General features: G+C 36.8%; 1 protein-coding gene across 6 annotated transcripts in view; it reads left to right on the forward strand.

The window, feature by feature from the left end:
- PSEN1 (presenilin 1) overlaps positions 1–18,525 on the forward strand; it is a 64,625-nt gene that overhangs the window by 24,862 nt on the left and 21,238 nt on the right. For all 6 annotated transcript variants that reach the window (XM_081508958.1, XM_081508961.1, XM_081508957.1 and 3 more), the window contains 5 exons: positions 2,115–2,368; positions 4,483–4,624; positions 13,165–13,232; positions 14,840–15,060; positions 17,750–17,848. In XM_081508958.1, coding sequence (XP_081365084.1) covers positions 2,115–2,368; positions 4,483–4,624; positions 13,165–13,232; positions 14,840–15,060; positions 17,750–17,848 — 784 coding nt within the window. The remainder of the gene's footprint in view (positions 1–2,114; positions 2,369–4,482; positions 4,625–13,164; positions 13,233–14,839; positions 15,061–17,749; positions 17,849–18,525) is intronic.

The following is an 18,525-nucleotide window of genomic DNA, read 5'->3' on the forward strand; positions in this document are numbered from 1 at the left end:
TCCCTGTCCTATATAGTAGGACCTTTTATTTTATTCTATCTTATATGTAGTAGTCTGTTATTTGCTAATCCGAAACTCCTAATTTATCCCTTCTTTACCCTCTTTCCCCTTTGGTTACCATAATTTTGTTTTCTATGTCTGGGAGTCTGTTTCCATTTTGTAAATAAGTTCATTTGTTATCATTTTAGATTCCAAATGTAAGTGATATCATATATTTGTCTTTGTCTACTGTGACAATCTCTAGGCCCATGGAGCTGCAGATGGCATTATTTTGTTCTTTTTTTATGGCTGAGTAATATTTCAGTGTGTGTGTGTGTGTGTGTGTGTGTGTGTGCGTGCCACATCTTCATCCATTCATTTGTTGATAGACATTTAGATTGCATCCGAGTCTTGGTTATTGACAGTAGTGCTGCTGTGAACATTAGGATGCATGTATCTTTTTGAATTAGAGTTTAATGCCCAGGAATGCAATTGCTGGATCATTAGGGAACTCTGCTTTTAGTTTTTCAAGGAACCTCCATATAGTTTTCCATAGTGGCTGCATCAATTTACATTCCCACCATATGTTGCCTTTCATGATCACAAAAAATTAGTTCTGTAGCACTTTGTTCATATCTGTAGTATTTCTCTAATATTAAAACTATCTTATGAGCTTCTAAGAACAGCATCTAGATCTTTTTAATTTCTTTTTAATTTCTTCTGTAGTGTTACAGCAGAGTAACTGGAATATAGAATTCGTATAATTACTTATGGAATGAATAAATTGAAAGTCAAGTGAAAGAGAAAGTCCACAATAAGTCTGCAGAGTGGTCATGTTGTCTTGTGAATGACAGATTGAGAGGAGGTTAGGAGCTTGATTTCTGCAGTCAGGCACACCTGGGTTCAAACCCTCTTTATAACACAAGCTGCGGCTGTTTCCTTGCCTGGGAAGTGGTGATGGTAAGGTGGTTGTGAGAATTAAATGTGAAAGTACACATCAGGAATCCCCTGGTGGTCTAGTGGTTAGGATGCAGGGCTTTGGCTGTTGAGGGCACAGGTTCAATCCCTGGTTGGGGAACTAAGATCATACAAGCTCTTGAGGTGGGCCAAAAAAAAAAAAGGCACATATTACAATCCCTAGTACCGCTATTATCAAGCATGTAATGTACTTGGTTAAACGCTATAGTCAATGAGATACAAGATACGAGGTATGTCTTCCTATGAGCTTCCTGTCTTAACCAAGCTGATTACCTCTTGTCAGCAACAATGACTATCAGTCTACTTTCATATCCTGTTTTATTTACTTCTCTGTTATTTTTCTCCTATTCTCTATTATTTTTATTTTGTTGTTGTTAATGCTCTTGAGATTCATTCTACCCTTTACAAAAACTGAATTTTAGATACAATAATATCAAAAAGGAAATTGAACTTGAATAGGCAGGGATAGACCCAGGATAAGGGTAAAGGTAAAAAAGTGATGTTTAGAACTAGAGAAAAATGGAATCTACTTTCATTTCTTCATTCTTGTATTTATTGTTCCCTTCCTCAATACAGGTGGAAATGGGTTTGGAGAGCATCAGAATTAAGGCCTAGTTTCTTTCTGTAAAGGTTTTTTTGTTTTTTGTTTTTTAATTCAATACTGTTTTGAGATAACTGTAGATGGTAAGAAATAATACTGAGAGATCCCCCTACAGCGATTTCTAAGTCTTATTAATAATGAAGGTGAGATAGTTCCTTGTATAACTGATAGGAAATTACAGGTAAAAACATTTCATGATTTTGAAAAAGGTGAGAGTACTCTGCTTGGAGCTGCAGCAATAAAGAAGGCTTCATGCAGATGTCATTTTTTAAGTCAAAAATCTCAAAGAATGAGTACAGTTGTATTAGAGTTAGAAAGAGCCAGGTGAGAGGGGGGACCTGGGTTCTTCCAGTGGACAGTGGTAAATAATCTCGACTTTTAGGCTGCGTACTTCTTGTAAATTGATTCTCTCTTGCTTTAAGTTTTTGGAAATTTGTGTAATAATGGGCCTGTTGTTAACCTAGGATCTAATCATTACATTTTCTGTTTTTGATATAGAACACTTAGATTCTCCTGGGAGTCTGACTTACTGAAAAATCTCTTCCTGTGCTTTTAGAATGACAGTAGAGAGCGGCATGAACATGGCAACGAGAGGCGGAGGCGTGGCAACACCGAGTCAGTATCCAATGGCCAAGCCCCCAGCAGCTCACAGCAGGTGGTGGAGCAAGAGGAAGAGGAAGATGAGGAGCTGACATTGAAATACGGCGCCAAACATGTGATCATGCTGTTTGTCCCTGTGACTCTCTGTATGGTGGTGGTCGTGGCCACCATCAAATCAGTCAGCTTTTATACCCGGAAGGATGGGCAGCTGTACGTATGAGTATTGTGGGTTGTTATTCTCAAGGCCAGTCTAGCTATCCTGCTTAGCGTGTCATCATCACCTTGAAAACCTCTGACCTCTGCACTGAAGGGCCGTGAAGGCTAGAGAATCCATCCTCTCTGATGACTGGAAGCAGATGATGCTTTACATAGAGAAAATAAAGCTGCAGAGTTATATTTTTTATGTAGCATCCCTAGATTGGGCTCAATTTATTTGGAATTGAGCAAGTAAAGAATTGAGTAGTGATTTTAGCACCTCAGGGCCATTGGGCGCATTGTTCTCCCTGGAATGTTTTTTTCCTTTTCTAACTTTGGTGGATTAATTCCTGTCATCCTTCTCATCTTGGATGAAAAATAACTTCCGTGATCCTCCTAAAAGAATTAGACCTTTCCTGGTATTCTTTTGCAACCTGTTCTTTTTTCACTTGTCACAATATGCAAGTGTGTATTTACTTTCCTTATTTAATGCCTGGTTTCCTTCTATACCATGAGGACTATGAGAGCACTTTTGTTTCCAGTGTGAGGAATATAATAAATGTTCGGCAAAAAAAAAAAGTTCAGTGAAAGGATGAAGAAGGAATGCAAACTGGCACTAAAGTGTTTGCCGAACTGTCATGTAGATTCTCTGGTGCTGTTGGTGTCTGCCCTTTGTCTCCAAGAAAAATGCTTTGATTCAGATGTCACCTAGTTCTGTCTCTGGGACCCTTGTTGGGCTCAAGATGTTTTAAGTGAATTCTGAAATTGGCAAGTGTCTGGAAAATTCTGTGGGGTTCTGAAAGCCAAGCTTTAACCTTTTGAGAGAAAGGCTTAGACAATGAGTGAAGAGCAGGGGTTGGAGACAATTACCAAAAAAGTTGGGGAATATTGTCTCTTTAAGTTAAAGTTAGGTTTGGCTGCATGTTATAGAACCAGGTTAGCAAGCTATGCCCCACAGGCCAGATCTGGCTGCCACCTCCCTTGGTAAATGAAGTTTTATTGGAACATGGCCGTGTCCATTCATTTATGTATTGTCTTCGACTGCTTTCATACTACAAGGGCAGAGTTGAATGGTTGCAACAGAGACCATATGACTCACAAAGCTTAAAATATGTACTCTGTAGTCCTTTACAGAAAGTTTGCTGAGCCCATTATAGAAAATCAAAACAGGGAATTCCCTGGTGGTCCAATGGTTAAGACTCAACCCTTTCACTGCTGAGGCCCAGGTTCAATCCCTGGTCAGGGAACTAAAATCCTGCAAGCCGAATGGCACAGCCAAAAAAAAAATATATATATATATAAAAACTGGTTTGAGTGATATACATATTTTCTTGTCTCCCACAGAATAGTGAAGAGGTAGTAGTTTAGATTGTACAGTGCTTTCTTTTCACCAAGGACTCAGGCTTCTTCATTCCTTCTTTTTTGGCTTCTGTCATCTAGGTCATTTCAGGGTCCAATATTGGTGCTGGAGCCCCAGGCTTCATTCAGACAGCAGGAAGGAGTGGAGGAGAAAAGGACATAAGACATACCTCTCAGCAGAACTCACTCCTCCCTTAGAAGTTCCACAGACCACATCTGCTTATAACCCAGTGGTCATTACTTATTCTCGTGGCTGTACGTAACTCCAGGGGAGGCAGAAATAGCCCTCTGTTGAAAACACTGGTACGTGGAATAAAAGTGTTTTCATGCAAAACAAGGGTAGATGGATATGTGACATTATCTCAAGACAACTTTAGTTGTAGTCACCCTACAGATATAATTATCCACCATTTTACCTTCCTCTTAGCGTAGGCAGTTTATGGCAGAATCTGGTAGTACTTTAACAAATCACTGATAAGCTGTGGAGAAAACAATTGATGAGGTAATTATTTAAGTATAAAGCATCCACTAGATGGAGCCAGTGTCTGGCACACATAGGTCCACCTCTATTTTAACCATCTCCTTCTATTTTGAAGAGCTTATTTTAGCATAAAGCTGTTTTTCTTAGGTTAAAAATTCTTGGTTAGATTGCTGAGCTGAAAAAAAAAGTGATTTATAAGGTATAAGTTAAATCCAGGAAACAAAACTGGTTTTGGAGAGCATGTAGTTTAGAATCTCCATTGACACCTGGGGCTTTTGTTTTGTTACAGAATCTATACTCCATTTACAGAAGACACGGATACTGTGGCACAGAGAGCCCTGCACTCAATTCTGAATGCAGCGATCATGATCAGCGTCATTGTCATCATGACGATTCTCCTGGTGGTTCTATATAAATACAGGTGCTACAAGGTGAGCATGAGACACAGAGCTTTGCTTTCCACCATCTTTTTTTTCTTTTTTCCTAATAATTTTATTTATTACTGGCTGTGCTGGGTCTTTGCTGTTGCGTGGGCTTTTCTCCAGTTGGGGTGAGCGGGAGCTACTCTAGTTGCAGTGCTTGGGCTTCTCACCGCGGCGGCTACTCTGGGTGGGGAGCGTGGGCTCTAGGGCATGCAGGCTTCAGTAGTTGTGCCGCATGGGCTCAGTAGTTGCTGCTCCCAGGCTCTAGAGCACAGGCTCCAATAGTTGTGGCACACTGGCTGATTGCTTCACAACCTGTAGGCTCTTCCTGGATCAGGGATCGAACCCATGTCTCCTGCACTGGTAGGTGAATTCTACCACTGAGTCACCAGGGCAGCCCTCCACCATCTTCTCTTTTTATGGTTGGATTTTCCTGTCACGTTACTTGGTCTAATAAAGAAAAAGGTCTTATATTCTAAAACTAAATTAATTTTTAATCCCCCCCCATTTGTGGAACAAAAAGGCATAAATGAAAAACAAATGTTTGCATAAAATATCACAGTCTAAATGGTTTCAATATTTTGATTTGCAGTATACTTAGGACCTTCCAGAAGAATATATTCTAAGACCTTTGTGAATTCCTTCACTGACAAATAGCACTATGTGATATAATTGTCTCCATAAAATAATGTATAACCACAGAAAATCAGGTTTTCAGCTTGAATGCGTGCACGCTCAGTCGCTCAGTCGTGTCCGACTCTTTGTGACCCATGGAACGTAGCCCACCAGGCTTCTCTGTCCATGAGATTATCCCAGCAAGAATACTGGAATGCATTGCCATTTCCTTCTCCAGGGGATCGTCCCCACTCAGGGGTCAAATCTGAGCCTCTTGAGGCTTCTGCATTGGCAGGCGGGTTATTTACCACTGAGCCACCTAGGAAGCCCCTTCAATTTGAGTACAAAGAAGTAAAGCCACCTCCAGATGCCATTGTTGAACTCATTGGTGACTGGCTGAATTCCCGTCCATTCCCTTACCTTCTCTCCTGCAGGAACAGAAATTTTTTGCTTGGGAATTAAAGGCAGGGGCTGTTATGCAGGGAAGAGACAGACCCAGACCTCCCAGCCTCTGCTCCCTACCTCACACTACCTAAGTAACTTGCCAGTGAATTTCAGCTGCCTGGCACATGTTTCAGATTCATGCCTCAGAAAAATGACAAATTATTACAGTTCATGAAGCTTAGGCTCATTCTCAAGTAAAAGAAATAAATAATAACTTTTCAAATATTGAATTCTACACTCTTTTTACTTCTGTATTTTATCTACTTCAGTATATTCTTTAACATGGTTAAAATGTATAATTAGTATATGTCCTTTTTTAAAACTATTACTTTGGCATAAGCATTTTCCCATATTATAAATTCTTAGAAAATATGTGTAATGACTACATAATATTTGACTCAATGAGTGTATTGTTGTTTACTTCCCATAATTTGGACATTTGAGTTCTTTCCAGATTTTCACTATCCTAAAAAACAGTGAATGTCTTTATGCATAGAGCTTTTCAGTTTTTCAAATTATTTCCTTAGGGTATAAGCCCAGGCACAGAATTTCTGGAGCAAATTGTCTACATATTTTTGGCTGTCCTGGTATGCAGAATTTTGTTTTCAAATTGATAGTATCAATTTGTACTTAACACTAGTAGTGAATGAGGCTGTCTTACTCTACTTTCACCAGCACTGAATTTTTTAAAATACCTGTGCAGGGAATTCCCTGGCAGTCCAGTGGTTAGGACTCTACACTTCCACTGCAGGGGGCATGAATTCAGTCCCTGGTCAGGGAACTAAAATCTCATGTGCTATACAGTGTGGTTAAAAATACATATATGTGTGTGTGTGTGTGTGTGTGTGTGTGTGTGTGTGTATATAATATCTATTCTAACCCTAACAGGCAAAGCAAATATGTCTTAATTTGCTTTTAGTTGATTATTAGTGAGATTGAATACCCTTTCACTATTCACCTTTTCACTGTTCACAGACTTCTAAAATTATACAGAATTAACCTTGTTTAATTAACCTAAACAATTAACCTTGTTTGTTGAGTGGATGGAAGTATTAACCTAAGTGATGACCATTTGCAGTCTGACATCAGAATCTGGAGATTGAAGACAAAAGATGTGATGTGACAGGCAGTCATCTACACTCAGGCACCCAAAGAGCAAATGATGTAAAACCATTCCCCTCCCACTGCTTAAACGTGCTCATGTCTCAATTACTTGTATCTTTTTTTTTCCCCACTGTATATAATTTTGTTTTCATAGAAGTGTCTACCCTCCAGTTCCATTTCTCTGCTTTATTGGACTCTTTGTGACTTGTATCTGGATTGTGTGCTACTTTTGTTCTTCACATGTTACTGGGAGTCCCCTAGGGATTTGCATTCTTCTTTGGTGTTTGGAAGCCTCTTTCTGCTTCTCCAGCAGGAACTTGGAGGGCTTCTCATCTTGCTAAAGCCCACTTACGTTGTGTTGAGTTCAGGTGGAGGAGGGTAGTACTGGAGGGAAGAGGTGGTAAACTTACCCTGGCTTCCTGGTACTTCTGATTCCCCAGCCTATGTACTGGGCAGCTGCGTGCATTTGGTCCAGATTTTATTGGTGTATTTGATAGGAGAGACAGGATGGAATGGGCTTTTACTCCTTATTAACTAGAGCCTATCTCGAGGTATTTTTGGTGGTTTTGTACATCTTTTAGTTAGTCCTTCGTGTTAGACAGTCTAAAGGTTTATACTTAGCTGGATTTCCACGTTCACCCATTCACTGGTGGTGTTTTGCTTTGCTTTTTAAAATGCTTATGTCTTGGCCAGCCCAACCAATTCTATAGCAACAAGTTGTTTACTTTGACTCTTAGTATAAAAATAAAAGGGGCTTTTGAGTCAACAATTCAGAAACTTGCCAGGACCTGTTTGGAAATAAGCCCTGAGGATTTGTTGTGTCAGGAGTTGGTTGTGCAATGTCTTTGAGAAGCACAGGAAGCTAAAAAACCAAACACACCTTAAAAAGGAAGAATTGGAAAAGCCAGTTTAATTATTTATTATTTGATATAGATGAAACCATATATCTTACTGAAGTCCCATGATTTCTGGCCTAGATTGTTCAGTGTTTAGAGGAGATCTTTGCCATGCTGTACTGAATCAGGGCTCATTTGTTTCAGAGACTGTAGCTCTGAAACAGGAAAGCTGAACTAGGGATTTTTGCAAGATGAGAAAGGCCTGTTTTACCACCTGATGTTCTAGGAAAAGATTAGGTGTTACTGAGTCGTCAGAAGAGGCTTTGAATTCAGGTAATAATTCAGAAAATCATAACATCCGTGATTAACCTAGTAAGAAAACCATTAAAATCATTATTACAGGGAGAGGGCTAATATTTTTGCAGTATGAAGAGCACTTACAAATAATTAAGAAAATTATGAATATCCTAATAAGATATTTTAAAAACCCAAGAAGAGAAATTATGAAGGAAATCTGGATGGCCAGGAGAGGAAAAGAGGAGAGAGGGGTGTATGTGTATTTCCTCACTAGCAAAAAATATATGTATTGAAATAGCAAATTAACATATTTAGCTTATTGACTTGGTAAAAATTAATCAGGACTTATTTGTGGAATCACTAAGCCAGTATATATCAGTAGTCATTAGAAAATGTCTATACACTTTGATTCTGTAATTTTGCTTTCATGATTTATCCTAGAGAATTAAAAATGCTGAAAAATGTTTGCATAGTAGATATTAATCCTAGCATAAAATGTAATTGGAAAAGAATGAAAACCCCACAGATTCCATACATAAGGCAAAGGTTAAATTGTGAGTTCACACATATAAGTAAACTATTATTGAGGCATTTAAAATCTATATTTTCAAAAAATATTTGGTGGAATGAGAATTTGTCTAGTAAAAATAAAGTTTTTAAAAGACAGAATGTAAACTCTTACATTACATGATTCTGATTTTTTTAAAGGACTTTACATATGCAGACAAACATATCTGAAAAGGAAAGGTTAATGTCAACTTTGGTTCTCAGTGGTCAGTGGAAATTGTTTTTTTCTTTTAGTGTTTCTATATTTTCTATATGTCATAAATATATATTACTTTGTATTCAGAAAAATACTGTTTTTTTAAAATAGCATTTCATGTTCCCTTGCCCCTCCCCGTATAAAACAAGATAAAAAAACTTTCCTTAAGAAAGTTGAGGATTCCTGGTGTGCCATATTTACTCTAGCCCTTAATTTGGAGTTTAATATGGAATATTCATGTACATCTCCCACTGTTTAAAGTTTTTTGTTTTGTGTTATTTTATATGGGGCTTCCCTCATGGCTCAGCGGTAAAGAATCTGCCTGCAATGTAGGAGACCTGGGTTCGATCCCTGGGTCCGATCCCTGGGTTGGGAAGATCCCCTGGAGAAGGAAACGGCAACCCACTCCAGTATTCTTGCCTGGGTAATTCCCTGGGCAGAGGAGCCTTTCGGGTCTACAGTCCATGAAACTTGGATTATTTCTAAAGCTGACTTGTGAGTACAATGGGCTAGGATGCATATGGGAAGATTCCTTTTTGCTTAAGCTTTATTGTTTTCTTTGCACATGAAATAAAGGACTCCCTTCAGAATATTTTGCTAAAGTTGAAGTACTTAGAGGGAAATGTACAGGTGTCTTCAGTTTACTTTGATACATATTAAAATGGACTCATTGGGTGGAGAGATGGATAGAAATGTTACAAAGCAAGTACAGCGAGTGTGAATGGTAGAATTTAGGTGGTATATGGGCAGTGGTTCACTGTGTGTTTGAAGATTTTTATAATAAAATGTTAGGGGAAGTTTTTATGGAAAAACACTAGAAATTAAATTTGTTGTATTTGGATGGTAAATTTAGAATATTTAACTATTGAAGGAATACCAAATTTCATGATGGAAAGCCACTCTTTTGACCTTTTCCCAAGTTGTAACATTTTATGAAGTTGTTTTAAACAAAGGCAGAGAGACTTTTTAAGAAATCTTTTCTTTCAAAGGATTTAATAATCACATGTCACCTTGAATGATCAAAACAGAGCCAAAGAGAAAATGAACATAGATTCTAACGTTAACTTTAGTAACAACTAGATTTTGATAACTTAGAGCTGTATAATTGGAACAACTGGATCTGGGAGGTGGGTGTGGAAGATTTTTTTCTTCTAAATGGAGACAAAATAATATTCTTGATTTGGAGCTTTTCTTTTTCTTTTTATAATTTTATTTTATTTTATTTATTTATTTATGGCTGCGCTGGGTCTTCATTGCTATGTAGACTTTTCTCTAGTTATGGAGAGCTGGGTCTACTCTCATTGCAGTGCACTGGTTACTCACTTAAATGTGCTTGAGTTTCTCGTTGTGGTGGCTTCTCTTGTCTTGAAGCACAAGCCAAGGCTTCAGGAATTGTGGCACATGGGCTCAGTAGTTGCAGCTTCCAGGCTCCAGAGCACAGTCAAACCTGTGTCTCCTGCATTGACAGGCAGATTCTTTACCACCGAGCCACCAGGGAAGCCCTGGAGCTTTTCTTCTTATTTCTTTAAGGTTTAATTTGATCTTTCTGGTTAAGAGTTATGTTTGGAAAAGTTGGTGGTTAAGTAGCTTCTTCTGTCATTAAACAGTAAAATTCATTGAAAGAATAAAGCTTATTATGGGTGTATCTACCTTAAAATAATTTTACTTTTGGTTAAACATTACTTGACAATTTATCCTATTTCTCCATTCTGTTTTTTAAAACTGCAGACTCCTTGGGTTGTATAGTATTTTCCCAAATATACTCATCATGTAAAATTACCATAAATTTTTTTTATCTTGTATAATAGATTAATCAAGCTCTAGGGGCTTTTCCTGGTGGTCCAGTGGTTAAGGCTTCATGCTTCCATTCCAGGGGGCACAGTTTCTATCCCTGGTTGGGGAACTAAGATCCTGCATGCTATTTGTTCAGTTCTGTTCAGTTAAGTCGCTCAATCATGTCTGACTCTTTGCGACCCCATCGACTGCAGCACGCCAGGCCTCCCTGTCCATCACCAACTCCCGGAGTTTACTCAAACTCATGTCCACTGAGTCGGTGATGCCATCCAACCATCTCATCCTCTGTCATCCCCTTCTCCTCTTGCCTTCAATCTTTCCCAGCATCAGGGTCTTTTCAAATGAGTCAGTTCTTCGCATCAGGTGGCCAAAGTATGCTATATGGCTAGGCCCCCCAAAATAATTGATGAATAATCAAGTTCTGATTCTATCTCTCAATTTAATATGCTTTACATGAGTTGTAGGGACTAATATTTATCTAGTGCTGTATGAATTCTGGGTTATAATGATGGACTGACATATAAGCATTATTAATGAACCAAGTAAAATTAAACATAGCATACTAATACTTACTGAAATCTCAGATACTGAATATTTTTTCTTCACATGGTTATATAATTTAGAAGACCTATTTTCTCTGTACAGTTAATGTATGTATACACTGGTCACTTAACTGAATTTCTGATTTTCAATTTTGTGACTTTGATTTATCAGTTATTTTATCAATTTATTATCAGTTATTTTATTTATCTATTAATTTTTTATTGTAGGAATACATCAGAATTCCTCTATTGAAAATATTGCTGCTTTAAACTTTAAATGTTAACTGTTGACTCTATTGATAACTTTTCTAATTGAAGTATAGTTAATTTATAAAATACATTCTTGTTTCTTATCTCTTTTACACATAGTAGTTTGTATCTCTTAATCCCATACCCCTAATTTATTTTTTTTAACTTTTATTAGAGTATAGTTGATTTACAGTGTTGTGTTAGTTTCAGGTGTACAGGAAGATGAATCACATATATATATATACACACACACACACATATATATATATGTATGTATGTATATGTCCACTTGCCTTTATTTAGGATTCTTTTCCCATACCAGCCATTACAGAGTATTGAGTAGAGTTCCCTGTGCTATACAGCAGGTTCTTATTAGTTGTCTATTTTATGTATAGTGGTATGTGTATGTCAATCCCAATCTCCCAATTTATCCCACCCTCCCTTTATCCTCTGGTAATGATAAGTTTGTTTCCTACATCTGTGACTCTATTTCTGTTTTGTAAATAAGTTCACTTGTAGCCCCCCTTGTTTTAGAGTCCACATATAAGCAATATCATATGATATTGTCTGACTTTCTGTGTCTGACTTTCTTCACTCAGTATGACGATCTCTAGGTTCATTCGTGTTGCTACAATGACATTATTTGGTTCTTTTTATGGCTGAGTAGTATTCCAATGTATATATGTACCACATCTTCTTTATCCGTTCCTCTGTTGATGGACATTTAGGATGCTTCCATGTCTTAACTATTGTAGACAGTCCTGCAGTGAACATTTGCATACTCCTCTGATTTTACCCCCTACTTCTCATTCACCTTTGGTAATCACTGTTTTTATTTAATCTGTGTATCTATTTCTGTTTTGCATGTACAGTCATTTGTATTATTTTTTAGATTCTACATATAAATGGTATCATACAGTATTTGTCTTTCTCTGACTTATTTCATTAAGCCTAGTATTCTCTGGGTCTATCCATGTTGCTGTAAGTGGCAGAATTTCATTCTCTTTTAAGGCTGAGTAGTATTCCTCTGTGTGTGTGTGTGTGTGTGTGTGTGTATTTACATATACTACATCTTCTTTATCCATTCATCTGTTGATGGGCAATTGGGTTGCTTCCATATGTTGCGTGTTGTAAATAGTGCAGCTGTGAACATAGGGCTTCATGTAGCTTTTCAAATTAGAGATTTTTTTTTCTGGATATATATCCAAGAGTGGAATTGCTGGATCATAGGGTAATTTTAGTTTTTTGAGGAACCTTCATTTTGTTTTTCACAGTGGCTGCACCAATTTTCATTGCCCCTAACTGTATAAAAGTTCCCTTTTTCTGCATCCTCCCCAACATTTGTTATTTGTGATCATTTTGATGATAGCCATTCTGACAAGTATGAGGTGATACCTCATTGTTGTTTTGATTTGCATTTCTGTAATAATTAATGGTATTGAATATCTTTTCCTGTGCCTGTCGGCCATTCGTATGTATTTGTTGAGAAAATGTCTTCTCCCATTTTTTTGATTGGGCTGTTTGTTTTTTTCTTTTTTTTTGGTATTGAGTTGTGTGATTTGCTCATATATTTTGGATATTAACCCCTTGTCAGTCATATCATTTGCAAATATTTTTTCCCATTCCATAGGTTGTCTTTGATAATTTATTTTGAATGTATCTTTTCTTTTAAAATTTTTCCTATTTCTAAAGGAATGGTCTATATGTATACTTCTGAAATTTCTATTTTATGAGTAGTTCAGCACCAACTGTTACAGGTATTTATTGTTCCTAAAGCTGCTTATGTTTTGCTATTTGAAAATCATAACATATACAGAAATAACATAGTATTTTTGAAGTACGAAATTTGAATTTTTTTTTTTTTAGGTTGTGGGATCTGTTAATTATATTGAAATTCTTTTCTAGGTCATCCATGCCTGGCTTATTGTTTCATCCCTATTGTTGCTGTTCTTTTTCTCATTCATTTACTTGGGGTAAGTGGTGAAATATTTGGTCTGTTTTTCAGAAATTAACTGTTTGAGCTCTATAACTATCACTTAAAGAAATGTTCTTTGTTGATGAGTTATTCTTAAATTATTGTTTCCATGTATAGATCATATTTGGTATATATACAACGTGTTAATATTATCAATAGGGATATGCTTTTGTTGATTCTTTTTGTTGTTGTTGATTCTTATAATAACTGAAAGAACTCAACACTGCAATTAATTCTGTCTTTTTAGTAAATTTACTGTATTCTTTAGTATAATTTATAAATCAGAATATTAATGCATTTCAAATATGTATAAATGTGAATTAATTGATTTTCAAACTTTTATATTTTTTTTCAAAAGTCTTTTTCTTTCAACTGAAATCTTACATGGGAATTGCACATACAACATAGAAAAAAGTGGAGCTGCTTTGTTGAAGAGAAAGAGGGACTCAGAGATTTGCCCACTTGGTCTTTCAGCCCCAGTAGCAGAATGCGGGTCATTGCACTAGATCTCAAATTAGGAACAGAAACATTAAAAGTAAAAAATAAGCTGAAGGGTTAATTCTTTGGTAGAGGCAGAGAGAATGACCATAGACCAAAGAAATCAATGTAAGAAACTCTATGAAATAGTTGATTTTCTAGGAAAAAGCTAATTGCCAATACTGACCACTGAAGTGATAGAAAATCTAAGTAGAGGAAAGAAAAAAAACAGAAAGTTGTTGAAGAGGTTCTTATCCACCTCCACCAATAACAACAGTACCAGGCTCAAATAATTTCATAGGAAAACCTTTAAGGAGTGGATAATTCTAATACTATTTTAACTGTTCCAGGACATAGAAAAAAACACAATTAATGATAGTTTAGAGTTTTTTGGTTTTTGTTTCAAGTGCTGGGATATCTGAAATGCTTACTGTGAATAGCTGCATTGTCCAGAAATTTCAACATTTGCTATGAAATTTTTAAGTGGAAAGATCATCTTTCTGCATAGTCTCCAGAATCTAAAGTTTGCGCTTAAATGACTGCCTTCTTTCTCCTCAATTACCTGTCTTCTGTATTTGTATCTCTTTATTTTAAAATGAAGTTTCCCCCTACCCAAATTAAAATAGTGTTTTCTTCATGATAAAAATGCTAAACATTCATTGTGGGGGAAAAAAAAAAGTTAAAAAAATTTCAAACTCCCGTCATCTAAAACTAAGTCCTACATCTTTTCAGGAATTACTATATTAATCTCTTGCTCTCTCTTCTCATACACTATTTCACATAAAGGAGATCATGGTTTTTTTTTCAGGCAGCAATATGTCATGCCTATATTCCATGTTTTGTGTATAAATATATGTATAAAATGCATATATTTAAATGGATGCACTAAATTTAATTTTACAAAAATAATACCATATGTCCTAAGCTCTAAACTTTATTTTGCATGTTTCATTTTTTTTTTTCCAATTTCAGATACTGCAAGAATTTCCTGAAGTACAGAATAGCATTTTAGGTGTTATATGGCCTTTTTTGTTGTTGTTAGTTTTTGTACTTATTTTTACAGCTGTGGCTGTGATACTTGTTTCCCATTTTTATGAATGATACAAATATCTGTTTAATTTTTTTCAGGGAAGTGTTTAAAACCTATAATGTTGCCATGGACTACATTTCAGTTGCTCTCCTGATCTGGAATTTTGGTGTGGTGGGAATGATCGCCATTCATTGGAAAGGTCCACTGAGACTCCAGCAGGCATATCTCATTATGATCAGTGCCCTCATGGCCCTGGTATTTATCAAGTACCTCCCAGAATGGACCGCCTGGCTCATCTTGGCTGTGATTTCAGTATATGGTAAAACCCGAGACTGACATTTTGTTCATCACAGAAATACCTCCTGGTGTGTTTTCCTTCCTCTTCTAGTTATCTTGACTTAGGGAAAATAACAGTAATATCCCATAACTTTTCAGTAAATAATCAATTAGCTATAATATCTTTTTCATATAAAGATTTCAAATCTTTTGAAGTTGAGTCCTTTAAAAATGTTTTATTATTGCCTCTAGTTTAACTCAGTGATGAGTTAATGGAAGGATCCATAGACTTCTGGTTGTAAGACTTAGATTCAAATCCCATTGCTACCACTGACATAAATGACCTCAGGAGCCCTTTGGGATCAAATGAGTGAACAAACAGCAGTGGGAGTTTGTACACGTTGTGGACAGCAGTGGAGCTACGTGTGATGGAGCTCACTGGAGAGCTGTGCTTTTCATGCCTTAATCCAGGCATCCTTGATCAAAGAATGGAATCCAAGGTCAGCTAACTTGGGATCCAAGTTTAGCTGAACTTTAAGCAGCCATCCTATTTTGGCCTATTTGTGCATTTTTGCAGACCCTTGAGACTTTGCCAGTGGTCTAGCCACCTGGTTCTGCCAGTGGTAACAACAGCAGTTACTTATCCAAAGTTTCCCTCTTTAGGCAGAATAACTGAGAATCTCTGGCTTCACAGATAACAAAAATAGAAATCAAAGTTATACATGTCTCTGTACATATTAAATCCATAATGCAGGCCTCAGTTTGGAGTTGCAGACATTGTCTCGTGACTCTTTCACTTCTACATATACAGTGCTGGGCTCTTGAACAAGGTGTGCAGTGTAACTTTCACCTCCCTTACAGTCTCATGGTATAGGCCTCACAGGGCACCATTATGACACTAGAGCAAGTTAAAACTTAATAAATGAAACATCAGGGGTGAATCATAATACAGAGTCTGATTCCGTTTTTGATATTTCACACACACAAAAAAGTCATTTCTGGAGACAGACCGCCTGGATTCAAATCCAGGCTTTTACTCCTGTAATTTATTGGGTATGTTACTACAGATACACCACACCCAACAGTGGAGTCTTAGTTATTATGAAGATTAAATTGGACAGTGTATACAGTAAATGTATACAGAATCTACCAGTAAATATTAGCAGTTCTTCAAAAATATATAATCTTGTGAAGTAAGCAAGGTTGTTATACTTGTTTCACTGCTAAGAACCTGAAGTTTGTAGAGGTAAAGTATTTGCCAAAGCTTACACCATTTGATGTAGAATCTGAGTCCTAAGTCCCATATTCTTTCTACTACAATACACTGTTTCTCCCCATCAACCCTCTGTTTCTTATATACATATACAAATTATCTCTACAGACCTTTGAGTTCCTCTAAAATAAGAGATTTTTGTGTCTAATATTTAGATTAATGATTCGTAACTCTCATTTTCATAAGATCTCAAGATGTCTCAGTTTGTCACAAAGGTTGTTCTAAAGCTTTCAAAACAAAATTAATTTACTTAAATTGCTCTAAAAATAAGGGTTTATCATTTAGCATTTCTATAGGAAGAAGTATATTGAAAAACCAAGATAGTTACAGAACACTGAAGGTTGAAACAGATTGAAAATTTCATTATTTCAGAGCATGACAAATTCCCCTTTTCTCATCCCAACAAATCAAAGTGGAAGCAGTGAGACCAGAGATTTCTGTGCATTTGTGCGTTTTATTATGGCAGTGGTAGTAGCAGTGTACAAGAAGATATGACCACTTGAAAGTGTGAGATTTATTACTTAAATGCTTCTGAATGATAGTGATGTCAATGCAAGTGATCAAATCTTCCTTTAAAAATTTACCTATATCTGTTTTACATTTTAAATGCTTGAAGTTATTTTCTTTATTTCTATATTCTGAATTTTCATGACACAGTAAATGTAAGAAAAAATTCCAATTGTTGGAGAAGAGAGGGTGGTAGCATCAAGAATAATTTATGCATTATTGCTTCCTGGTTTTGAGTTGCAGTTTTTAGAAGACACTTTTTAGCACCACATGTATTCTGAGACCTAAATACTTGTGAAGTGCTTTTGACAGGAGAACTGAAGAAATGCTAAACTTTCTCACACAGAGGTTTATTAGTCATTTTGTTTAAATTTACTGCCCTCTTAAAATATTCCTAAGTAGTACATATACTGTTTTCAAAAAAAGAGAGGATCCCACTCCTGACACCAAAAAAAAAAGAAGAGATGCATCTTTTCTGCTCTGTTCTTCATATTTTGAAAAAGTTCAGTCATATCCTCTCTATTAAATCCCTCCTAAGGTGTAAAACTTCAGTTTGTGATTCATAGTTACGTTTAGTTTGGAAATGGCTTGTCCTTGTTTCTGCTTATTGGAAATTGACAACTGCTCTAGAATAATTCTGTCTTGTGATTATTTCTGCCTCTCTTCTTTCAAACTGGGAAGACTTATTCCTAGAACCCAAAATACACTGTAAGCTAACCAAATAGCAAGCAAACCAAAAGCAAAGATCTCTGTGTGGTGTTGTGTATTTTGTTTTGATTGTCTCCACCTCCCTCCCCCATCAGCTTACCTGCTGCTTATTTCATATTCACTCAATATCTTTATTGTAGAAAAAAAATTAAACCTTTCAATTGGTTAATTCTTCCCTAACACACTCATTTATAAGTTTAGCCAATACACTTTTCAGATGTCATTTCTATTTTTCTTTTTCTAGATTTAGTGGCTGTTTTGTGTCCAAAAGGCCCGCTTCGTATGCTGGTCGAAACAGCTCAAGAGAGAAATGAAACTCTCTTTCCAGCTCTTATTTACTCTTGTAAGTATTTCAGAATGATGTCAAATTAGTAAACAGCTTATAATTTATAACGATTCAAATGCATGTAATGATGGTCATGATCACGGTGCTTTTTCTTGCCTTAAATGCATGGCATTGGTGGGGCTCCTGCAGATCTCTGTTTCCTTGAAAATTATTATCTTCTGTCTGACATTGATTGAAGGGAGTTTTCAGTGTGTGTGGAGATAGAAGAAATATTTAGAGATTGGGGAGCCAGTATTCATATTTAAAATCTTGTTCAGTTCAGTCATTCAGTCGTGTCCAACTCTTTGCGACCCCATGAATCGCAGCACGGCAGGCCTCCCTGTTCATCACCAACTCCTGGAGTTTATCCAAACCATCATCCATCGAGTCAGTGATGCCATCCAACCATCTCATCCTCTGTCATCCCCTTCTCCTCCTGCCCCCAATCCTTCCCAGCATTAGGGTCTTTTCCAATGAGTCAACTCTTCGCATGAGGTGGCCAAAGTATTGGAGTTTCAGCTTCAACATCAGTCCTTCCAGTGAACACCCAGGACTGATCTCCTTTAGGATGGACTGGTTGAATCTCCTTGCAGTCCAAGGGACTCTCAAGAGTCTTCTCCAACACCACAGTTCAAAAGCATCAATTCTTCGGCGCTCAGCTTTCTTCACCGTCCAACTCTCACATCCATCCATGA

The sequence above is a fragment of the Giraffa tippelskirchi genome, chromosome 7 (genome assembly GCF_054371585.1).
Source record: "Giraffa tippelskirchi isolate mGirTip1 chromosome 7, T2T-mGirTip1v1.2.pri, whole genome shotgun sequence".
Classification (NCBI taxonomy): domain Eukaryota; kingdom Metazoa; phylum Chordata; class Mammalia; order Artiodactyla; family Giraffidae; genus Giraffa; species Giraffa tippelskirchi.